The 25,560-nt window shown below is 39.9% G+C and overlaps 1 protein-coding gene across 5 annotated transcripts in view; it reads left to right on the top strand.

Moving 5' to 3' along the window:
* The window catches only part of COBL (cordon-bleu WH2 repeat protein), a 197,719-nt gene that overhangs the window by 170,026 nt on the left and 2,133 nt on the right, over positions 1-25,560 (top strand). For all 5 annotated transcript variants that reach the window (XM_032182843.1, XM_032182845.1, XM_032182844.1 and 2 more), the window contains 5 exons: positions 3,617-3,929; positions 15,794-15,897; positions 17,159-19,173; positions 19,827-19,946; positions 22,085-22,339. In XM_032182843.1, coding sequence (XP_032038734.1) covers positions 3,617-3,929; positions 15,794-15,897; positions 17,159-19,173; positions 19,827-19,946; positions 22,085-22,339 — 2,807 coding nt within the window. The remainder of the gene's footprint in view (positions 1-3,616; positions 3,930-15,793; positions 15,898-17,158; positions 19,174-19,826; positions 19,947-22,084; positions 22,340-25,560) is intronic.

The following is a 25,560-nucleotide window of genomic DNA, read 5'->3' as shown; positions in this document are numbered from 1 at the left end:
AAGCTTGCATTCTTTACTGATGAGCTACTCTCCTCTTTCCTTCCTGATGATCAGTGGCAGCATTCCTGCAGCACCCCCCCCCCCCCAAGAAAGCCTTTGTTGGTTGTGGCTGACCTAATTGTGCGGCCTGCTGGTGCTGTGCCGGAGCTGGTAGCTGTGCTGCTGTGGCGCTCCTCTGGGCACTGCAGCTTCTGCAGCCCAGTGCTGGGGGAGTGCAGGGCACCGAAGGACCCCCCAGCTTCAGGTACGGATGAGATGTCACACAAGTTTGAGCCGGACTTGGAGACTGCAGGCCATGTTCTGCATCCTTCAAAATACTGCACCCCACCTGAAGCCGATGCAGTGGGTTACGAGGTACTGAAAGAAGAGCTTGGTGTTGTCATGCCTTTAGAAATGCAGGTAGTCTTCTGAGTTACAGCACTGTTCCAGTGACACGTTGTCCGTGGCAATCATTGTGTTCCCAGTCCTGGAGTATTTACTCAATATTCTGCATCTTAGCCTGGGTATTTCGTGTCTGCATAAGGACTTGAAGATCAGGGCCCAAACTGAAGTCATTTTAGTGTCGTGACAAAGAAGAGTGAAACAAACATTGGGATTTGTCTTTGTTCAACCAACAAATTACCTCAGTTGGCTGCCATCACTGTGGTCACACAGTGCTCAGTGTGTGGTATTGTTCCGCAGGTGTGCTCACTCTGAAAATCACAAAAATTGCAGAATTGCATCTACTACAACGCATTACCCAGCGCGCTGTGTAAAACTGGAAAGTTGTAAAAGCTACTTTCTGACTTCCAGAGTCAAGACCACTCAGTAAGCTGGGGAAGGCTTTTTTCATGCCGTGTATTTACCCAGCAAGCTGCTTTGTCCCCGTGCAGCCTGGCCATCTTCAGTTTGCACTGGTGGAGACTTAATCAAATGTGTAGAAGGAAAAGCGGGTTCTCACTTCATCCATCCAAGGATCACACCACTTAAAAACAGCTGAAACAAGGTTGTTAACATGACACACAACTTCAGCAGTCAGGTTTTAAGTGTGTGCCTTCGTGTTCAGATGAGTGGTAGTGGCAATCAAAACGTTTTACCTCAGCCAGCAGCTCTGCTGACATGTGTTAACTATATTAAGAATTAATGGATCCTCTCAGTGAAAATAAAAGATGAGGGAACTGCTTTGACAAACCGATAGGCTTGAAGAGAGGGAGACATTTTGGTTTTGTGTGAGCACAGGGAATTTAATCATCGAATAGAAAGATGTCTTTCTGTATTCCCGTGTTTCAGGTTGAAGTTGTTGAACAAGGAGGTGCTTTCAGTGGACTGGATGACTCAGCTACTGAGATCCAGGCATATCATCAGATAGGGATCGAATCACACATGGACCCTGATAATAAGAGAATTGGTTTTTATTCTGACAGTATGTGGGAAGAAGGGGCTGGAGGGTGGAGGATAAAACCAGTGAGAGACTAGGGTGTAGTTACTATCTATATTCCTGAGCAGAAAGATGCAGGAAATAGTTGCAGGCAGGCAAAGAGAGGACCCATAAATGAGAGAGACAGCTCAGGAGGAAAAGCCTGTCTGTCACCTTGGTGTCGGGAACTGGAAGAAGGTTCTTTGTCATGCCAGCTACAGGGTGGAGCTCATTTATGCTAGTAACAATAGATGTGGCCAGTATTACATAGAGGTCTTTTTGCATCAAAATATACTGCATTGTGCATTACTCCAAAACTTCCCATCTGCTTCCACTGTTTAACTTCCACTTGTGGCTTCTTTTCTTTACCATGCCTTACTTTGTTCTGTTTTCAACCTATTGTAGCTTTTACTGGCGCTTGTTGTTGTTTGATTGAAAGCCAAGTAGGCCATACACTCTTACCTTTTTTACCATTTGCTGTCTATTTTTGTTTGTGCTTATTTCTTGGCATTTAATGTCAAATTATTCTTATTTCTCCCTGATATAGGTGTTTTCCTAACTGTTACTCTGTCTTGGAGCATACTGTAATCCGTCAGTGACGCATACTTTTTTTCTGTAACAGATATTTTTACATGGAACAATCTCTTGGATTAAATCTGGAATGTAGAGCTAATGTTACAGAAAATAAGGTCAAAGAAATCAAGTAACATTACTTCCAAAGTCACGATAGAGTCTTTGGATCATCTCCCATCATTAATATTAATGCTTGACAGCACTTATTACTTTAATCATGATTTGTAACCCTGTGAATTTTATTGCTTCTGCTGTCAGAAATCAATTTCAGTACTTAATGGCATCTTGTAACCTCAGTCAAGGAGAATGTTGGTTTGATTTTTATTTTAGTTTTACTCAAGGCTTCGCTGCTAAGCTACGCCCTTACAAAATTATTTCTATAATACTTTAACAAAGTTGTTTTCAGTTCCCTGACCTAAAGAGAATACTTTTATTTATAATGCAGAATTAGTTCCCCCTATTCATCATTTTCATTGACCTGTAGTTTCATGTGTAGTTCAAAAACTTGTAGATTATGACCTTATAAACAGTGAAGTGTACGTTAAATCTTAATCATACTTGTAGACGTGGGACTTCTCATATAATTAACATCCACCACAACTGTCTGCAGGATCAGACCATAACCAATTCTATAACCTTCCTTTTGCTTACTGAGGTTGAAGAAGAGAATGGAGCACACTTATAATTCCCAATTAAACATTCAGATTAGTCTTTATTGATTCCTCGTGATCAAAAGAAGTGTGTTTAGGCGTGATGCTGTCTTCAGTCACTCTGAAATTATTGACCTTATTGGGAATTCCCCTTTAAAGGCATAATTGCAGGATGGAATCCAGAGTTGTAGAATTCCTAAGGGTAATAACAAAGTTGTATTTTTCACACATACAAAAAAAAAAAAAAAAGTAGATAATAGGAACCAAACTAAATTGGAGCATAAAATGCTATATCTAATCATCTATCATCACTTGCAGTGATGTTACAGTTAAACATACAGAGGGCATATCCCTTGATCTCCTATATAAACAACTGAAAGTTGGAAAAGGTTCTGCTTTAAGTTGTCTACCTTTCTGTAACACTTACTAGGTTTTGTATACTTTGCAAAGAGGTGATTGTTATTCTCCCACTTAACACGTAGCAAATTGAAGCGTGGTAAAATAAAGTAACCCACAGAGTGGGCCAGCAATAAAAAAAACTATTTTACAAATTCAGTTTCCTAACTAGGAAATGCAGCCCATTTTTACTTCTCTATGGACTTCTTATGGGAATTTTTTATTTTATTTTTTACATACAATATCAGTTAAATTTATCTTCATGCTTCATTGGAAGGAGCTGAGACCTTGCATTTCTCGAATTCCTCAAGAAGCTGTCCCTAGAGAGTTGTTTCTTCAGAAAAGTAAGGAAGATGATACGAACATTATAAAAACCCAAACTCCACAGGACATGCATGGCAAAACACCTTTCTAGAAGTAAAGAAGGATGAAATTTTTGTCACTTTGCAAATCATCTCTATCATGTATACAGATATTGAGCACCATTCTACTATTTCTAATGGATTTCATGTATTATTTTTCTAGGTATAAAGCAATAGATCTGTCCTTGGTTTATTTGCTAATGACTTTCAGCTAACTTTCCTTGCTGTATTTCATTTAGAGAGCCTGCTGCCTGCACATGATAATGCTTATGCAGTGGATGACACAGTTATGGAGCTATCTGAGGTAGAAGAAACAGCATCAGAAAGCAGCTGTTTTGCATCAGAGGACACCACGGAAGACTCAGGTGTTGTGAGCTCCCCATCTGACATTGTATCTTTGGATTCACAAAATGACAGCATGAAGTCAAGAGACATCAAGCTGGTCAATGGCTACGTGGACTCAGCTGAGGCAGATGCAATGTGTGGCACAGAGACATGCCCTGTAAAGAAGACCTGCTGCAGTAACATGGGATATGACAGTGCTCCACAGAGGTAAAGATTCATTTGCGGTTGGCTTTTAGAGAATATCTTGCATATCCTCCTTGTAGGGAATCTTTTAAGAAAACCAACTTCTTATTCTTTCTTCTGCTCTTTCATAAACCACTGCCAATGCCAAGTGACTCCTCCCAGTGAAAAAACTCTCTGCCAAATCCCCTCCGGTAACATACTTGTAGCAACAGGCAAAGGTCACTTTTCTGTTTGAACTTGTAGTTACATTTCTTGCTAAAGACTGCTGCCCTCCAGAGTTAATTTCTCCAAGAAGTTTGAAATAATTTTGTTTCAGTTTGCTGTAGTTTGTGGTTCCGATATGAAGCACTTAAAATGGTACTTTGTATTGATCTAGAAAAATTACATGCAGGTCATATAATGAAAAATGTGTAAAATGGAAAAATTCAAGTCATTGAAAACCAGGTAGAAAAGAATTGTGTTCAGTGAAATTTGGGGGCTTATTTGTGGGTGTGTGCATGCATATGTATGTTCACCTAATGCTAACCTCCATTGATGTTGTACCTTGTTTTTTTTTCTTTTTCTTTTTTTTTCCCAGCATATTTCCTTTTTTTTTTTTTTTTTTTTTTTTAATAAATATTTTACTTAAGTTTTTGCAAGAAAATACGAGAACCTGGAATTTAACTAGAAACTGCCCTCAAGCAGAAGTGACTCTGACACTGTTTGTTTGCCAAAACTCACATAGTTGGTGGCAGGGCTGCAGAAGGAACCCAAAATTTATAGGACTTTGCAAATACAAACTGGCCAAATAGGAAGCTGTGCCTCCAGCAAGGAGGGTGGCCTGGTAATACTGACAGGGATCCGCTCTGTGTGATGCTGCAGAGTCATGGGACAGGGGCCAGAAATTCCTCTGAATTCTCAGTTGACACAAAGTCTGTGCTTTCTGGTCTCTCTCCATTCAGCTGCTAATCTGTAGCCCCTTCATAAGAACATGTATCATGACCTAGTTATTTCCTTCCACACATTTCTGAGGGAGAACTTCATCCTGGATCATGCAGTGGACGATAAATTAGGGATAAATTAGGGATAAATTAGGCCAAAGTCAGTATTTAACCTATTGGAATGATCTCAGGGCTTTTCTTTTCCCATCAATATCAAGGGGAACAAGGTCAAGTCTCATTTAAATACTTCTTCAATAATACATTATTCTCAGCATTTGTCCTTCTACAGTTTCTTAGGTCTTGATACAGTCTCTGTTTGGAGGGTTTGATAGGCTAATATAGTAGCTACAGTGAACCTTCCAGACTCAGTCTGAAAAATCAACCCTTTAATTTCAGTAGTAAAATAATTAAGCAGTAGCAACTTTCCTCAAAATCCAGGTTCTAAACTGGTTAGAAAAACACACATGTACATTTAGGGGAAAAAAAAAAGAAAAAGAAAAGATTACCATAATATTGAACAAAGACATCAAAGCATGGTGCTGTAAGAACAATCCTAATCAGTGGCCTCATCTAGCTTTGAAACTAGCCCTGCTTGGACTATGCTACTAACCTAAACTTTTGTGATTCTAGCATTTGAAATAATCTGTATTTAACTATAATTAAAAAGGAGAGGTTTTAGGCTGGAAGAGGAGGAAGTTTTGTTGTTCAGGGAGTGAAGCTATTTTTCATGAATCATGTTTTTTGGGGGGGGCTCTGGGACAGAAAAATTATTTCAGATCACCTTTAGGAGTGAGTAGCAGTCTAACATTTGTGATTGATTCTAGTCGTATGGCAGCAATCACTTAGGCTGCCACAGCAGAGATACTGGTAGTAAAATCTTTTAAACTTTTGCGCTCTGAATGTGCCAGCAGTGTTTGAAGGTAAATCCAGCACTCCCCCTAACATGTGTTTATAAACAAACCAGCTGTGAAAATTGTGCTTTTCTAAATCCTTTTGAGGTCAGCTTGCTAAGTGTTTAAAAGTCACTTCATAAGTGTGGAGGGGAAGAAAAAATAGTTGTGTTTTTTGGTGGTTGTTTTTTCTTTTTAAGCTATTCATATTAAATGCTTGTTCTGGTGGGATTTAAATCAATTCTGAGTACAATTTGGGGTACAGCCAATTTGGAGAACATCAACGTCAACTTCTGCTGTCAGAGCAGCCACCATCCCAATAACAAAATCTGTTGGGAGCTCTGGGATTATATGTAATTCTTGTGATGAATGGGCTACTATCAGGACCAACAAGCCTTCTAAATTCCCAGACAGGTCAAAGCGCAGTTTTTATGAATTATCGATACCAACCTATACAGAGATTTAAATGTGTTTCAAAAGCTGCAGAACTTCAAGGAAAAATTAAAATGTAGTTTCTTAATTCCTTTGTCTTCTTCCCTGTACCTAGATCTAACTCAATTCTAAAAAGAGGATAAGAACAAAGAAATTTGGAGAGTATGTCACTGCTGTAGAGAAACAGTAGCTAGCAGCAGTGAATTGGAGTCCTTGAGTTCTGAGCTCCACTGAAGCCAGAAATTGCAGTGAGTGACTAATGTGGCCCAGACTTGGGGGGAAAAAAGTTAATAAGAATAATGGAAATATTTAGCTTATCACTTTAAACTATAAAGCTGACTAAAATCTGGGCTTTTCACGCTGTGAAATAACTGTAGTGCTGTATACTAAAATCATTTTGTACTGTGTGGGTAATGAGAACCACCCTTAAAGTGGAAGCAAATCATATTTAGAGTGTGAAGAGGCTATAAAGAAAGACCAAGTGGTGTTTGGCATGTGCACCATAACAAACTGCAGTGAAAAGCATGATCAAGATCGTAGCTGTTAGAGATAGGTTTGCTACAAAGGCTTAGCCTGTGCTCCAGGAGATCATCAAGAGTATTTTACCACATAGCTTACTTTAGTTAATTGTACGTGTATTTTTAAATTCATTTTTCTTAAAGCTTCTGGAATTGTTCACTGGCTGGCGTGGGTGGTCTCAGAGCAGCTGAAATACCTGATGGCTTTGGAATATCACAGCAGGGTCTGCACCTCATCTGCTACTGAACTCGAGGAAAGTTGTGAGTGTTTAAGGGTACAGGCTTCAATATGCAATAGGTTTGTCTTTGTGTAGCATTATAATAGTGTGGCCAAGGAAGAAATGGCATCTACCACAGGTTTTGCACACACAGAAATGAAAATTGCAACAGAGTTCAAATCTTGTTCAGTTCCCAGAGAACACAGACAAAAAATTTTAAAAGAAGGTCCCCATAGTGCAGGGGTTTCCAGGCTGGGATTTTTCCTCCATGGTCTTGTTTTCCAGCACATGGGAGCCATTTGCACCTGCATTCTTCTTTGTTTTGTTTTGGGATTCTTGTTCAAGCGATCTTAATCCAAATACACCTAAGAGTTATCATGTAGAGTATCAAATCACTCACTCTACCTGCCTCTAACCTGTTAAACTATTTTTGTCGCTCTGCCTCTGATATTCCTGTCAGACACTTACTGTTTTTACGGTAAAATTCTTCACACAGTTATCATATCTCATGATATGTTCACACAGTGCCTGAGAGCAGAATCCTGATCTCAGCTGGAGGTGCCACGGGCTAACCCCATATAAATAATTGACTACATGCAGCGTTGGGCTGTGAATGTTTTAATATTAACTGCTGACTCCCAACACTGTACAACATAGTTCTCTTTCTTCATATCCTTCCTTACAGTTGATTTGTGTTATGTATCTGTTCACCAAATTTTAATATATAGTGTTAAATGAGTAACAAGAAAACCACAGAGAAGCTGAAATGTTGCTTATGTAGCAGTAAGCACATCTCATGATCTCACAGTGTTGCAACCCTGTCCTCCCATACCCCCTCCTTTCCCATCCCTTGTATGGTGTCATCACGCAAGCTCCTTGGGGCAGGGATCAGTCAATTTTATATGCCTATAAAGCATCATGCACACCTACTGTCTGGAGCTTTATAAATAATTACACATTAAAAATTATTTTAAAATAATGTTATTAGGGATGCTAAGTCACATGCTCAAAGTTAGGTAACATTAATATTAAGGCTGTCTGGTTAACCTTAGTTTCCCCCCTTTAACCTTAATTTCCCCCTCTTTTGTGCAGTATGATAAAGTCTCTGGTTAAATGATCATACTCTTCTGTTTTCTTTCTAAGTGTCAGAACTTACTTAACAGAGCAGCTATACCAACATTTGCTCTCAGTTCAAATTCTCTTCTGGAGACAGGATTATTTAAATTCCTCTTGCTTTTTCTATCTTACTCATCATGCTAGTATACATGTGCCATGCAGACTTTAATTAATTTCTCTTCACAGTGCTCACGTGAGATGAAGAGGTGGCGTTATCCTACTTTAGAGAAGGAGAGGTGATGCACAGAGTCAAGGCAGACCAGTGACCAGTTAGATCACACAGGACCCATTTTTTTCAGAGGACTGAGCATTCAAACAGCATTTCATGTATTAGGGTGCACCCCCCCCATTTCCTTCAAACTCTCTTCTTCAAAGACACTTAACCATTTTGCTAGAAAGAAAATAATAGAATGATCGTGGGCATGTTGTAAACTGTTGTATTTGGACTGGCACCTTGCAAAGATATTATTTCTCAAAGATATGAGCAACTGAAATTGGGATTTTGTAAGGGCCCTTAAGAGTGAGCTGTTCTACCAGCCTCACTAAGGGCAGTTAAAATACTTAAAGTACAAAATATTTTTTAAAGTTTAAAAAAGGTTTTAAATTTAGTTTTCTTGTATTTGTTTTTGTTTTTGTTTTTAAGTATTTTAAAATCTAAAGGGAATTCTGCAGTTTTAAAGCGAAGTAAATGCATAATGATAGACGGTGACTTGTCAGGGACAAAAAGATACCTTCCAGAGGTTAAAAAGGGATTTTCCCCTCCCTTGAGTTCTTGTGTCAGTAGCCATGAAGGAGGATTATTTTTTCACGTACAGCTAATTGAGGGCACGGGGTGGGGGTGGGGGAACCAAGCGGAGATCAGTTCATGCTCTGGATCTGGAGAGGGAGAATCCTATTTCCTCCCTTTCTCTTGGGAGAATTTGTTACCTTTGGCTCTGGTTGTGGTAGCTGGAGCTATGGGGAGGAGAAGGAAAAGAGTCCGCTTTGTTACCAACCTGAGAAATACTCGGCTGTTTGCTACAAAACTCTTTGAGTTTTGACGAGTTAGATTTAAAAAAATGCTTGAAAGGACAGGGGTGGGTGAACTTGTTCTGCTTAATTTTCAGCCCATTCAAATTCAAATGTTACAAGGTTTTGTATTCCACTTGGGAAGGACAGGGGGGAAAGAGAACTTGGTAGCTGGAGAGAATTTAATGATGAAGGAGGTCAGAGGAAGAAAAAGTATAATCGAGAGTGGCAGAAGGCAATCAGGAAGGAGAATAACACTGTGTATATAATATGTATACATTTGTGTGCACAAATATCTTCTATATAACTGCATGTCACTTGTAGCAATCTTAGAGAAATATGGGAAAGTTTTACTCCCTCATTTCTTTATAAGATGGGCTTTGTTTTAGCTGGGTGGGCATGTGTTTAACTTTTTTGAAAACAGAATAAATGTACTTTTAGGAGGAGGAAGGACAAGAAAGGGTTAAAGTGACAAGGAGAACTTCAGGGATGAAAAATTACTTAATTAAGACCCAGATGTCTGACAGATTTGCAAGCCTCTGCTTCTTACATAGTTTTGCTAATTTCCTTCCTTATCTCTGGCTTTCCCTTTCCCCTTGTTCCAGAAAACTCTTTGGATTTGGATATTCTCATGCACTTTTCTGCTGGCAGATGTTCATGGAGGGAAGGTACTAATGATATTACAGTTAAGTAATAGATACTCACAGTCATTATACAGCAAGAATCCAGATTAGCCTTTCTGTTAAACTCATCGGCTTGTAAAATGCCATGTACTTTGGAGCTGTATAATACACAGCATGCTAGGAAGCAGCTTGGGTTGCTAAAGATGCAGTGCTGCCTCCAGCAGAGAAAGGCTCTGGTCCGTGCTCTCTCTCATATTTTTCCTTGTTAACCGAGAGATGTTATTTAACCTCGCCACACCATCTTTTAACCTGCAGTGTTACTGCGCACAGGTTAAGTTGCTGCATTGAGATTTAAGTTGAGCTCATCCACTTTCCTGACTATTTCTGGCAATCCTATCTGCCTGCGGGCTTTCCCGTTGAGAAGCTGTTGCCAGAGGACGGTGCAAGGAGGGGGAGCGGGGGCATGCTTCCAGCTGTACAGCAACTGCAAGCTGCTGCTTCTGCAGCCTAGGGGAGGACCCTGAAGCGTATGAGACATATGTCTGGGGCTCTAGAAGCTTAAATCATCCCACTATGTAACAAGCTCAGAGATTTCTAGCATTAAGGATCTCAAAACCACAAAATGATACTATAAATAAGCAGAAGCTTTTTCATTTGCTTTCTGTTACAGTTTTTGACCAGTAGCCATGGGGGAGGACTGTAAAAGAACCGTAAACCTAGCTGCTGATGAAAAATTACTTCATTTTCCTCCTTCTCTGTATTTGCAAGTTCTTATTTTAACCAGGTGTTATGTCTGAGGGCACTACTGGACCTGTGTATTCTAGAATTTGAAAACAGATTAATTAAATTTTCTGATGATTTTTATTCAGCACAAATATAATTGCAGCCCAAAGACCATTGTAAGTATGATGCAGTCCCACAGAGCTAGAAACAGAACACAAACTAAAAACCTGGAGCAGAAATTATACTTGCAATTTGTTCTCAAAATGTATTTACAGCGATTTTTTTAACCCCTTGTTGAAGAACACAAGAAGCAAGGTTATGTGGCATTCAACAGAATATGAACATGTACTTTTTCCTTTCCCTAGTTCCTGCCACTTTTGGAAATCTTATGTGGAAGACAACTGATGACTTTTTTACCTAGCCAATCCCAAGTGGGATGTACTTTCCAGTATTTTAACAGTCTACAGTATGGCATTTTTACAGGCTTTGGTCATACACAGCTAGAACTTTAAAACATTATGCTCAGGTTCACAGGAGTTAGCAGAGAATCTCCTTGGTCCAGTCATAGCTTCAGTGACCAGAGAGCCCACTACTTACACTAACTGCTCTTCTGCAGCCATTCTCAACTTCTCAATAGGAAAGCCTGCAGGCAGACAGGATTGCCAGAAATAGTCAGGAAAGTGGACTAGCTTGACTTAAATCTCAGTGCAGCAACTTAACCTGTGCACAGTAACACTGCAGGTTAAAAGATGGTGCAGTGACGTTAAATAACATCTCTTGGTTTACAAGGAAAAACATGAGAGAGAGAGCAAGAAATTCCTCAAAAGGAAATAGAAAAAAAAAAAAAAAAAAAAAAAAAGTTATATAGCATAAGAAATATAAATAATGGAAAAATGGACCCTAAGATTTTGTAAACTCGGCTACTCTGGAAAATAGTTACCTCCAGTTTTTAAGAGTACTTTGCTGCATCAATCACAAAACAAATACATAAGCACTTTGAGATATCTTGATGTCATTTCTGACCTGGTTGAACAGAAAGGCATTTTCAAAAAGGATAGACTTTCAGCCCTACTTTCTACAACATAAAATCATTCACCATCGGTCTTTTCTTTAACACCAGCTATGATAAATCCCAGGTAGAAGCACTTATCTTCCCAGCATTTATGTAAGAGGAGAATATTGTTGATCCATTTTGAAGAGGATGAATCTGGATACATTCAGCAGAGTTAAACTAAATCCCCAGTACCCCACTGAAAAAACTATCAGAGCAGGGAAAGAAGCCAAAATGCTCCAAAGGCCAGTCTGGAGTAACCATAATACCAGCCTTCCACATCCCTGTTAGCTGCTTAAGACACATGTGAGGGGCTGAATGCTCTCATGTCCATCGAACTGCCAGCCTCACAGAAGCTGCTCTTTCCCCGTGTTTGCTCCTGCACTGTGGGCCTCCCTCGATTTGCCTCTGATTTACAATGGCTCTGTCTTTCCTGCCCAGCTGGTAACAAATCTATAGGAGCTGTACTCTCAAGTCTTGTTAAAGCAAAGGTGGTGCAAAATGAGTGAGACTTTTGGGAAGCATTCGATGAAGACGTGTACTGGTGTTCCACCTCTAGCAGGGGCATGGGTCTCCTATCAGTTCCTTGTTGTCTGCCAGCCCCACACAGATGTCTTGAATGTCCTACAGTGTTTCAGATGGCACTGAGTGTCCCAGCTAGACAACAACTGAATCTCTTCCTTGGTCTCTTCTCTGCAGTTTGCATAGCTCCATGTTATATTTTCTCAATTATGCTGGAAGCCATGGTCTGTACCCATGGTCCCATACGGGAGGCTTTCCAGAACTCCCAAGAAGTGCCCAGAGAGACTTAAGTCAGTTGTGTCATTTGCAAACCCCCAGATAAAGCTGCTCTCAGTAGAACAAAATAGCAGCTTCTCTCATTGCAAATATATTGTCTTCTAATGCATTTCCAGCAAGGCTTATCACAGATTTTCCTCTCTTTCTCAGAATGTAAACTTTCTCATAAATGTCTGTCTCCCGTGGCACTAATTTGACAAAATGCTGCCATAAGTTTCATTTTGTCTCCAACTGCATGAATGACTGCTGAGGAGTAGTTGTGTATTGTAGCCTGAGCTCAGTGGAGCACTAAAGGCTGTAGTTTAGTACTCACTTTGCTCAGTTCTGTGCTCCTGCACAAATCTCAGCTAATCTACATAAGCAATAAGTGAGCAGGCTTCCAAGAACCACACAAGTTTGCCTTTTCGAGCTTGTGCTAAACGCTTACCAGTGGTGTATTTTTAGCACCTCACGTTTTACCAGAAAGGCAGCAAAAAGGTTATCAAGTTCTTTCCTACGTCAAAAAAAAAGTATGTGTGAGAAAATGCCACTGGTAATATTTATCCAGAATGTAAAACGTAGGAATAAGTCCTATATTTTTCTTGGATACTGGCCAAAACTGAGCTGTCAACAAAAGAAAAGTGTATAGCGTTAGAAGGGAAGAAGTCTTTGAAAAAAGTAAAAATCAGAGGCCCTCTTGTTTTCCTTTCCAAATGCTGTTGTGTGCAAGAGTCTTTTCAGTCATGTATTTATAAACTATGTGAGCTACTGGAAACTACCAGATTTTCACCTCCTGAAACACGTATCACATTTAAATTCTCAGTGCTAAGAATTTCAAGACGGGCTCTGTGATTAATATATACTTTCTGTCTTGCTTTTTTTGGTGAGTGTGGAGATGAAATGAACAATAGCTCTTTTAGGAATTTGGAAATGCACAAGAAAAGATCTGCTTTTTCTGAAGCTCTTTCTGTAAAAGAATAAGAATCCTTTCATTTTCACTGCATTGTTCTCTTTCCTTCACAAAAATTCTCTGAATTGGATATTATTATCCTGGTTGTCTAGATAAGGAGATTGAAGCAGAGATTGAGAGGCAAATTATGTATAGTCTCTGCATAAGTGCACAGAGGATAATAAAAGAAACCTTTGCTGACTGTTGTGCCCATCAAGGAGAAGATGATTTTGCTATAAGGAGTCTTTGAAAGATTCTCCCTGATTGACATGAGAAAAGAGCTGGTCAATCCAGTGAACCCAAACTACCTACTTGGAACATAAGAATCCCCATTCTAGCCCTAAATATGTTTTCCTAGATAAATCACCCATAAAATCCTCAAGCCAATTGTTTTCATTACTTCCTGGAGAAAGCCCAATACCTATAACCTTAGTAATACAGATTTTGCCTGTGTTGAAGAACAGTCAGGCAAGAGACAGAAAGATATGATCAAGTACCAAAAGGTGGTGAGCTGGCACAGCCTTCATGAAAATATGGTCTAGTTCTGTGGTAGATAGAGGTTTACACATGTATCTTCCAAGGTTTTTCTCAAGCACTATAGCCTGAAGCACCTTCTTCACAGTAGCTTAGAGAAAGGGTCTCAATGTATGTCAGTAGTTTACTTCCAACTGCTCACAACTATCCCACAAGACCATCTTTTTAAAGAAGAAAGTAATATTTACCTTCCATGCTGCATATTGTTTAGCTGGTGCACAGTTTGGATCATTTTCCCATCACAAATGGTTTCTTTGAGTTTGCAATTAATTGGTTTTAAAATGCACTCAGGAGAGCAAGTATTTTTTATTAATTTTATAAAGCTTTTCACAGCAAAATCAATATGACATTCAGGTGGTTCATACTTTCCGCCACCATAAAGTTGATAGTTTTGTTTGCCAGACTTCTACCTCAATCTGAATGCTGAAGTAAGCTTAAATCTTTTTATCAGTTTGCTCAGATGAATGATCTCATTGATCTGTGTGTGTGTGTGTTTGTTCAGGGTACAGTAGGACTGCTGCCTTTCAGCACCCATTGCTTCTGTTGGTGACTTTGGCTGAATTGTGCCACCTTTCTCTTAATCCATCATGTGGAAAACTCAGTTTGCCATGATCTTGCACTATGAGCCTGAGCATCATCAGTTCACATCAGTTTCTGGGGATATTCAGAGCCTGCCAAAGCTCTGGTCAGTGGAAGATGCTGGAAGAAATGATATTCTATGGCAGCACTGCGTCTCTTCCTCTATATTCAAACCTTGATTTCATCCTAGTGTAGAGAAAGAAATCAGGCTCCAGGGCTGCTACTGAAGATGCAAAGAAAGGAGAGGTGAATGCAAAAAAAAATAATAATAATAAAATAAAATAAAAATAAAAATGAAATACCTGATGCTTGAACATGTGCTTTCAGTTAGTCCTGTTAAGAGCAAGAGAAAACTAAAGCAATCAAATAGCAAAAAAAGAAGCTACACTGTTAGAAATCATTTAAATCAATGTCAGGTAACATCCATGAGTATTTATTCGGTAAATTCTTCTAAAGGGTAATAGAAAAGTAGTACTTTTTCATGTGATCTTCAACAAACTACCAAAAAAAAACCAAGTCATGTTTCTTTATCTATGATATTAAGGGCTTGATATTGAAAAGGGCAAAGTTGCTTCACCTGACCAGAGTGTGTTAGGTGTGGTTGGAAGGGAAAACTATCTTGTCAATAAACTAATCACATGGGCAGAACTTAGAGGCAGTGTCACAGATGACAATGTTTTAACTTCAGGTGAGAAACAGGTAGCTATTAAAAATGAATTGTCCAACATAACATCCTGGTTTTGATTATTTAGATAGGAAAGCTTTGCTGGTCAAGATTTTTCTTCCTAAGAAACAGAAGGTCTGTTGTGTAACAGGTTGTCATGTGTATTTTTTTTATTTTAGTTTTGTTTTGTTTTGTTAGGACTCTTCTTAGTTTCATCTTCATTTTCTTTTTTTCTTCAATAAGCCAAGACAACACTTGGCACTCATTCTGATTTTAGACTTGTTTTAGATCATTGTACAACTCCATCAAAAACCATATAGTTATTTCTTGGCAAAATCAGGCCACTCGATATGTTTCACTAGAAACAGCTCTCAAGGGATTAGTTTCTCTTTACTCCTCTCCTCCCTCCCCCCAGGATGCAGAGCGATTGTCTAACAGTATTTAGCTGTATTTATTTTTCATTGCCATGCAATTTTTATTTAATTAAGGTGCAGATTTGTTGGCATAGAGTGTGCACAGGATGGCTAGCGGTCTGCTTTAAAATTACGTGGATATGCAAAAACTTTGCCTTGGCATATGTTGCTTTTCTGCGGTCCAGCTGAATTGCATGCTTCACAGTGAGGCCAGACCATTTCTTTGTGACAGGGTGTATTAATCCTAATCTTTTGATCACCAGCACACGGAATACGCTTGGGCATCACTGAAGTCCCTCCTAAATGCACGTGTCGGCGTGGTTTGAGTCTCTAAGGCTGCGTATTTTTCATAATTTGGGGAATGGATTTCAGAACCCCAGTGGAGCCAAAGGGGCTGCAATGAGAGCATATTTCAGAGCAACAGTACAAAGCAAAAAAGCAGGACACACAATGTGTTTTTTTCTCTTTATTAGCAGCAAAAATGAAGAAGTAACTGCAGCTAAGCATGGAAATGAGGATGTATTCATTGATGCACAACTCCAGCAGACTTTGGCTGACCTGGATGAAGATTTAGAAGGTAGGGAGCTGTGTAACCTCTGAGGTACAAAAGACATATGCATAGCTGGGAGGTACTCAGTCAAACATCTGAGACATCTGCACATTTCTCACTGAGATCACTGGGAGCAACTCAGGTCTGAGGCAGAATGTGGTGCACCCAAAGAAGCTGCTTTCCCTTTGCTTCTGGGACAGCCATTCCTTATAAAACAGCACTGAGTATTTATCAAGCTGTTTATCAGGTTGTCATTGTATTCTGGTGTCTGCTACTAGGAAGAGATGATCAGCAGTTTGTGGACACATATTGTGGGCCAAATTTGGTATAATTTCATGGACTTCAGTGATGCTAAATCACTAGTGAATTTAGCTCTCTTTTATAAACAGTACTTCTGCTGCATCTTTTATCCTAGTGAAGCAGAGAAGGGGAGACATTTTGGTCTCCTTTACGTGTCTCCACTACATTAGCAGACGTATGTTGTAAAGTTAAAAATTGAAAAATGCAGGAAGAAACAATGGGAAGAGATAAAATCTAATCACAAAGCAATAATGTGCTTCTGTTTTTCCAGCTGTGAATACAAACATTTCACTATTAATGGTTTGTCATCAAACGATGCTGAATACTTTAAAACTTTCCATCTTTATTTCAGTACTTTTGCAGTGGACTTCCAATTTAATTTCTGTGAGTTTTTGAACACTGCTTTTTCTTAGCTTCTGTGTTGTAACCCTTTATTTATACCAGCAAATTTGAGAGGAGAGTTAAGCTTCTTGCACAATGAGGCTTCTGGAGTCATTGGTAATGAAGGAAAACGAAAGAATGGAGAAAAAAAATACAAGTACTGTTTCTTTGTTTGCTTGCTCAAGGAAATCCTTCAGCTGGGTTGTTATTACTAACCAGGTCTGGGAAACATAATTTGGAGTTGCTCACTGTTTCTCAGAAGTGTTTCTCCTTTGGAGTCATGTGGTGAAATGTTTATCACTGAGAGAAGTTAGTCAAAGATAAGGTATGAACAATAGATTAAATTCTGCTTTCAGCTGCATTTATATGTTTCCCACTGGCTGAAGCAGGAGGACTGCAGGAACATTTGGCTGATCCTAATCAGCAGCCAGACAATAAAAAGGACACAGATCTCTCCTTTTTCGTAATACAGGCATAAATATATTCCTGTTAGTTTTTGTGTAACTGAAATATCTGATATGGGTAACTTTGTGTTAGCTCTTTGTCTAATTTAAAGTCATATTGCCTAAATATTGCCTATATGTAATACTATATGTGTATTTTGCAGCAATGGATGTTAAAAGTAACTCTGACTCTGAGTGTATGAGTGAAGTGCTGAGCCTACATATAAGAAAAGTTGAGGATCCCCAGGATGTTGCCAGTTCTGTTCCAGTGACAGTCATAGATGATGTTCCAGAAGTTACCATCTCTAATTCACCTAGAAACCAAGAGACAAGGGGTTCACGGAACTTACTAGCTGACTCTGTCAGTACAGAAAACTTTACAAATAAAAACAACAATGCGGGTTCCTTTGATAAAGGGCACACAGATACTGGAGCTGTATGTAAATCCAAAGACCTACTACATCAGCAACCATCTGAAAGCGAATTCATTCACTTGCCTGTGGAACAGAGGAGAGATATGTTTGAATCTCTCACATCCTCCTTCGAAAAAAGAAGTGAAAAGAACTTAAGACTGGAAGCCCCACCCAGGCATGGTATGAAGTCTGAGGAGTGTAAATCTAAGCTGATTCCGTCTCACTCAAAGACCACAACTGAAATCAGTACAGCAAAAGAGAAAATAAATCCATTTAATGAAGGCAGTAACAGAGAGAGAACTCTGAAAAAAAGTAAATCAGAATTAGAAATCAAATGGCCACCAGCAAAAAAAATTGAGGCAGAAGAGGTCCCATCAACACCCCCGTGGTGTCATCGTGCCCAGAACTGGGGAACAAATTACGAACCCAAAATGGGTTTGACAACCTTTAAAGTTGTCCCTCCCAAACCTGAAGTAAAACATTCTGATAGAGGCATTTCAGTCTCCACTGGTGCCATTAAGATAGACGAACTAGGCAACCTTATCAACCCAAAGGCTGTGGTCAGTAAGAACATACCAGGTTCCTCTACTGGTGAAAGTGAGGAAATTCCTCTTGGGAAAGTGAAGGAATTTTGGAGGTCAAGTTCTGTGGAAAAACAAAGCGATGACTCTGCGGAGCATCTTGCTAAGAAGCCAGCAGTTAACACAAACTCTAAGTCCTTCGCTACAAAACAGGAACACAAACCTGTCAGTCCTGCAGCTCCAAAACCTGTAGCACCACAAACTGTTACTTCCCAGGTAGCTGAAAAACCGTCTGAGAACGAAAAGACCAAACCACCTCTTCCAGTCACGCAGTCTCAGGTAAAACCATTAATGGCCCCAGCCGTTAATAAAGACAAGATGGAGCTTCCGTTTCTAAAACCTCATAGGAGAACTTCAAGTCAGTATGTCGCCTCTGCCATTGCAAAACACATCAACCTACCTACCTTTAAGCCTGACTCTGCAGAATTTCATGAGAAAGATGAATATAAGCATGGAGCAGGAGAGGCTAAAACTGAAGCAGAAGTTTCCTCAAAAAGGTGTATTATTGTGGCCAATTCCAGCCCTGTGGAAATGGAACCGGCAGAAACAACAGAAAAAAATGCAAATATTTTTACTAGCAGTCAAAAAGTATCCCACAGGCTCACACCTGGTGATAATTCTGGCATGGAAAACAAAGTAGTTAACATCAGGGCACCAAATCAAGCAACTCCTGCTAGTTTCTATAAAAAGAATGTCAGTGTCCCACTTAAATCCTCTCTGAAGGATAACGATGGTACAGAAGATGAGCACAGTTTAAATAGCAAACAAAGTGTAGCGGAGAAAAAGAAGCATCTTTTGTTCGACCAGAAATGTGAGACTTTGCCCCGTAGTAATTCAGCCTCCTCTCTCAAGTCACCTGATCTCCAAGGAGTCTCACCCCCCTTCAGCTCGTCTTTGCGGATCACTAAATGGCCTCCTGCTGACAGCATGCAAGTGAGTTCGCTGAGAGCATCGCCCAAGTTAAATGGTGTGACAGCAAAGGCAGAGTCAGAACAGAAGGACAAACCTGATGATTCACTTACTAATGCTGTTGGCGAACTGGATGTTAATGTGCAGACCAATATCTTTGGACCAAAGAAGAAGTTCAAACCTGTTGTCCAAAAACCAATTCCTAAAGACACGTCGCTGCACAGCGCCCTAATGGAAGCCATTCAAACAGGAGGGGGAAAGGAGAAGCTCAGGAAGGTAAAGTGGAGACTTTCTTTAGTCTGTTCATATTGCAGAAACCCACAGAAGTCTGACAGACACAAGAGGTTTTATAACTTACCATTGCTGGGGACCTGGAGTACACATGGCCTTTGAAAAATTTATAGTGGCAAAATGCAGCCCAAGCCACTGGTGGTTCTGCATGTCCTGTATGTTACGCAACACCATTGCTGCTGCACTGCCTAAAAGAAGCAGAGGTTGCATAGATACAGCATGAAGGAGAGGTAATCGAGGTTAGCCAAAGAGCCTAGCCTGCGTTTCGGGCTGTTATGTAAAAACAGGAACACACAGCACGTAGAAAACTTGTAAAAACCTGCAAAGGAAAGAAAACTCCGTTTTGTATTGCTAGGTGATACCAGCTTGCCACTGAGTGGCACTGCCCTAAGCACTGATTTTATGCTTAGGGGATGTGAGACTGAATCTGTAAGTATGGAATTACTAACTGGGACCTATGGGTACCCTCACCATTCAGTGTGAGCTCAGGTTGTAAAGCAGGCACAAAAGCAGACAGACAGCAGTTTCCATAGCTTGCATTCTGGTACAAGTGCTAAAAATACTTTTAATAGTGTTTACAAAGTATCTCTAAGTAAATATCTAATAACAATCTGAGGTTTATTCTTTTCACATTCTAGGTTTCAGACAGTGCACTATACGGCAATCACAACAAACCCTCATATGCTGAGCCAGAGAATGAGCGCTCAGCCCTGCTAGCAGCAATTAGAGGCCACAGTGGCACCTCAAAGCTGAAAAAGGTAAGAAATCAAGATGATGAGTGGTCTCGTAGGGGCAGACTGTGCCTGCTGAGTGTTTCAAATAAACATGGAGAAGATGCAAATTACAAGTTGTGTTGCAAAGAGAAGACTTTAGGGAGCGAGTGTGATGATACAAAACCAGATCTGACTTATGCAGATAGCAGGGCAGGGCAGATTCTGCCCTCTGCTATAAAACTTAACATTTCTTCAACCAGTGTGCTTTTAACTGAGAAAGAAGTGTACAGAAATACAAATGGATTACAGTGAATGTACACTGGTGACATCAAATGTTCATCACATTCACATTTTAGGTGTTGCTTTTTCCACTTTAGAGGTATGAGGTTAGGTTAATATATTTGCATTTCCTTCCATATACATTCAATTCCAGCTATCTGAAAAAACACTATGACTTCTCCATGCGTGCTGTTTATCTGTTAATATGAGCTGGTGCATGCAAGTAATTGATGGAAAATTTCAAACACTTTCACCACAGCGGGATAATTCCTTCTGTCTGAAAGTTTCACCTAATCATTAAAGCATCTCTTATTCCTAATAGCCGAAGCCTGCATTGTTCTAGCCTTAGTTCACTAATCCAGCCAAGGATGTGTATTTGGCAAGGAGGTTCCCATTTCCCTCATGCAATGACTCAGGCCATTAGCACACATCCAAATAGCTGGCACTAGGTAGAAAGTCTCCCTTGTCTCTGTTAGGGACTTATTCCTTCCCTCAAAGCAGTTCTAAATACCTTACTGCCCTTGCTGCAGATAGGGTGCAGCTTCCTGGGAGCTTGAGAGCAGAACATGCAGCGCAGCAGCCATCTTCACGCACACTAAACTGCAGCCTGCACTCATGAGGAATAAATGTAGATCTGTGCAAAAGAGGCTCTGACAACGAAGTGGTGTTGTATTGCCACAGAGACTCTTTGGAATACTTTCCTCCCGCAGAGAAGCATTTGCCATCGTTTTAAAGGAAGTTGCCTAGAAACCGTGCGCTTCTTTTTCACACTCTGTCACCTGTGCTAGTTGAAGCATCGTGTTTGTATGTGTACAGGGTGGGATATAGATGTGCTGTGATGAAAATGCTGTCTTTTCATGTCATCTCAAATGTTCATGTCTTGTTTGACATTACATTATTACCACGTATTTGTCCATGTCTGTGTGTGTGTGTATACAGTGAAGGAATAGAACATAGGAGCTCTGTGAGTTTGGATTATTTGATGGGAAATGAATCCTTTCGTTTTTCACTAAGGAAGTGTTGTGCCTCAGTTTCTTTGCAACAGAATACTAATGCATCTACTTGAATACCTCCTGTTTGGCACATGGAACTGAATTTCCTAATAATTGCCAAATCATTTGATTACAAATAATTTATCATGATTATTACTAGTAATGTTGCTAATGGCAAAACTATTTATTGAGGCAGTTGATGGAAAAGCTGGCTTAGTCTGAAAGATTACCTCCTCCCCTGCATTCATTTTAACTAGAAAGAGTTTCCAAGTAAGTAATTCATGCAGGAATTTTAGGTTCAGAAATTCTACAGAAAGCCACTTGGAAGAGCAATCAGTTTTGTTCCCAGTGCTTCCACATTGTTCTCTCTGGTCTTTCTTTTCTTACTTTTTTCCAGTGTGGCTAAAATCTTTAGGTTTAATATTATTTTTTTTCAATGAAGCAATGAAATCTTAAATCTAGAAGAGCCTCTCTGTCATATGAGATTATTTCCATGCAGCATAGAATGTGAAAAGTAATGAGATTCCTGGGTGGCTACTGCAGCCTTAATATATATTCCTGATTCCAAAACCCCTTGTGGTTGTTTCCAAATGAATACCAAGTCCAACTCTCTGTCTGTTACCTTACATGCCAAGAAGAGTTACAGGATGCTAGAGCTCACAGTAAATAAAGATTGAGTTTCTGAGTCAGAGTCAATGCCAAATCCTTGATGCTTGTAATCAGCCCAGCTGAGTGATGTGAGTGAGTAGTAACAGATGTTCAACCTCATGAGCAAACAAAAGTTCTACATGTTTTATGTCATTCAAGCAAAGTGAAATTGGGGTACTGAAATTAAAGTGCATCAAATGTCAAGTAATTACTGTTTAGTCATGCTTGGTATTAACTTCCTCCTTTCAACTGCATCATGAACAGATCTCCTCATTGGCTTCTGAAGAGCTCCAGAGTTTTAGGAATACAGAACTGTCCTTGCAGAAAACAGAAGACTCTCAGGAAGAGCCGTTCTGTATCCCACCTGCCCCTGCTCAGCCACCACCACCACCACCTCCAACTCAGCTGTCAACAGCAGCTCCTAATTTCTCTGCTACAACTGCAGGTGACCCTGGGGAGGCAAGGCGAGCCCTAATGGAGGCCATTCGCTCCGGTGCTGGAGCAGCAAAGTTAAAAAAGGTAAATTACTTTTATATTTCTATGTGGATGAAGTAATCTGGGGCTGCTGTGCCCTGGGAGCTGTTTGTAAGCTGTGCTAGCCACACATTTCTTTCTGCCATCAGGAGAAAGTATGTGCAGTGTTTTCTCTAAATGAGTTAAAGATCTAGCATATTTCAAACCTTTGAATGGGTATTAAAACACACTATTAAGGCCAAAACATAGCTGTACATACATGCAACCGTATGAACAGACAGTACTTTTTTGAAAAGAGTATGAATATCATTTCAGAAAGCATTCCCATGCCCTTTTCAATTATTATGAATCTGAGATGATTCTGAATGTCCTTCAGACTAAGTGAACTTACGAAAGATCAGATGTGAGACCCTGAAGCAAATTTAGAGATAAATTCTCTCCCAATTTCAGTAGTGTGTCCTAGACTTTGAATCCCAACATTTGCACCCTGATCACACAGAGATGAGAGCTGTCAGTAAGACTGTGGCTTCCTTTTAATGTCAGTCTGAACTTAACTGTAAATTGGATGATATGTGTATCACTCCTGTGGTCATCTGTGGGTTACTTACTCCCAGATGGCTAAATGCTTGGTTGTCTGGGTATGATTTTTTGGCATAAATTCACTTATCTCTTTGACCGAAAATTACTCTTCCTAATCTTGTGTTACAGTATGTTTCTAGGTGAAGGGAAGCAGATTAATTGGTTTGAGTGGAGTTATCTTAATATTATACTACAGTATCAAAAATGGACTTTGATCCACAGACTTTCGGGAATGTACAGAAACAGATGCCATTTTCCCAACATGTGATTTGCCTAATGCCAGCCTTAAATATGTAAATAGTCTTTAACCTTGCTCAGTTGTCCTCTTTAAAAAAATTCAGAAAAGATGACCAAATTTCAACAATAAAAAGGCTAGCTAAAGAAATCTGACGAACAAGAAATTCCACAGAATCACTCAAAGTGTTTCAGTGAAGTTTACATGAGCATGCAAAGAGAACTCTGGATGTGCAGTTATTTTGCATGTGAAAAGCTACATCTATACTATGCATACTAGTAGAAGACTGCGAATTATGAAAAAGTAATACTTTTTCAAGGTAAAAAGTCAGGCCTTTGTTTCCACACTTCACCAGCTTACAGAAAAAAGGGGGGATTTCAACATACAGGAATGCTTCTTGTGGTTCATTGATTTCTAGATCTTTTCAAATTCCTCGTTCTTCCAACTGCATAACTATTGCAGAAGTCTCTGGGGGGACCTGTACCACTACTCATTTAAGCAAGTCTTTAACATATTCTTGGGGATTTACTTTGAAACAGTTGGATGGCCATTGCAGTCTATGAAAGTAATCTTGATATACTGATATATTCTGCTAAACACTGTGCCTGTCTTCTTTCATTTTTGAGACAGAGTAATTTTTTGGTAGTTTTGACATTGAGATGACAGGAGAGTGCATCTCTTATTATGCAGGTCTTTCAGGAAAATAAAAGAGAGCAGCATTTTGTCCAAGACAAAGTAAGATTTTCTTATTGTTGTGCTGTCCTCCATGATATTGGATATTCAAGCTAAGTCTTGTATATGCTAAAGGAATCATATCGCTTTGACATCTGGTATCTCATGCCCTTGATCACTGATAAAGTAAGAATGTCAGATTTCCCAAAGAGCTTTCTATTTAGCGTGTATTAATCTCTCTCCTAGTTTGCTATGTTAAATGAGAGCTGAATGCTGATATTTCCCCTGCAGTTGGACAACTTGTGATAGCAAAAGTTGAGTTGGTAGAAGTATGTATCTGCATATCGGAGGTTTTTCCCTTTACATGTCTCTTTACATGAAGAACATGTCTCCAATGAGCACTGAGGTTTTGGTAGAGAGTAACTAGCAGGTGGTTTTGCATCAACACCACAGCGAACTTTTTTTCTTTATTTTGTCTTGTCTGTCCAGGATCTGTGATGTCATGATTTGCAGGTATGAGCACAGAGCCGTTTTTGGCTTTGCTTTCTAGAAGATTTTGGTTTCAGCAACTAGACAGCAGACTGGGAAGTTCAGTTCTGAAATGTACCTGTTTCCCTTTTATTGTCTTCTCGAAGTTTTCTGGAACAAGAGCTTCTGATGGTGAAGTCATTTATTTAGCTAATATTGCAGAGAACTGGGAAGGATCTGCATTGCTTAGTTATGTATGACTCAATTTGGCCTTATTTATGAGGGGTTATTTGCAATGGAAGTAGATCAAACAGGGCTGTCAGGGCAACCAAACATAAAAAGCAACCAATTGCCTAGATAAGGAGCATCCCAACCAAAATTTGAGCTCTATTAATATCTGTGAAAAGGCAACTCCTCCACTCCACCCTTGATTACACAGCTGTTTGCTGAAGTCATGAACTTTAAGGTTAAAAGATCCACTGTGCAGGAAGGGAGGAAAGAAATTGCTGCAGGCTGACCCTGCCTTGCTGCGAGTCAGGGTCTGCACCACACAGGCTGTAAGTGGGTCACCCAAAACAAACTAGAGCAAAAATAGGTACTTGAGAGAAATGCCAAGTGAAGGTACAACAGTATGTGCACAGGTCTCCTGGCTGTTCTTTAATCCGTTTTTTGGAGTACTGTGCCTGCTATGGCAAATAAATCATACTTTGTTTTGAAGAAATGGCTTCTGTTTTATTGCACACTGTTGCTGTCCACAGACTCCTGAAGGAAAATTCTTGAGGGTGCCAAGCCCAGTTGGTCCTCCTGAGGAACATGGTTCATCCCCAGTGCAGTGCACTGCAGTTCAGAGACCTGCCAGAAAGGAGGTTGGATTTCATATCCTACCCAAAGGGAATAGAGGTGCAAATGTGATGAGCCTACCATGCTGGAAAAGATTGCAGGCAGCAACCTTTTTCTTCAGTTTTTAGAGTGGTCTGTCCTGCAACCTGGTATGTGTTCAGCATGTCCAAAGTGTAACAGCAAGTCAGGGAGATGGTGTGAAGTAAAGTCACTGACCAGGACAGATGACCTAGTTAATGCCTTTGGCAGTTAATTGACTTTAGAAATAAAGTCACCGCGCTAGCAAGGAGCCTGCTTCCTAGCCACACAGTCTGCCTCCTGTACAAAGGATAGTCAGTCAGCAGGGGAAATAAACAGCTGATCTGAGACCAAATGTTGGCTAATTCTACTGAGTCAGGTTAGTAGAACTGTAACATCTGAGCTTCTGGTGTTAAAAGTGAATTAATGTTTTCTTTAAATTGTGTCAAAGAAC

This window comes from Aythya fuligula, chromosome 2, assembly GCF_009819795.1.
Source record: "Aythya fuligula isolate bAytFul2 chromosome 2, bAytFul2.pri, whole genome shotgun sequence".
Classification (NCBI taxonomy): Eukaryota; Metazoa; Chordata; class Aves; order Anseriformes; family Anatidae; genus Aythya; species Aythya fuligula.
The sequence above is the reverse complement of the archived record's forward strand: the minus strand, read 5'-3'. Positions and strand labels throughout refer to the sequence as shown.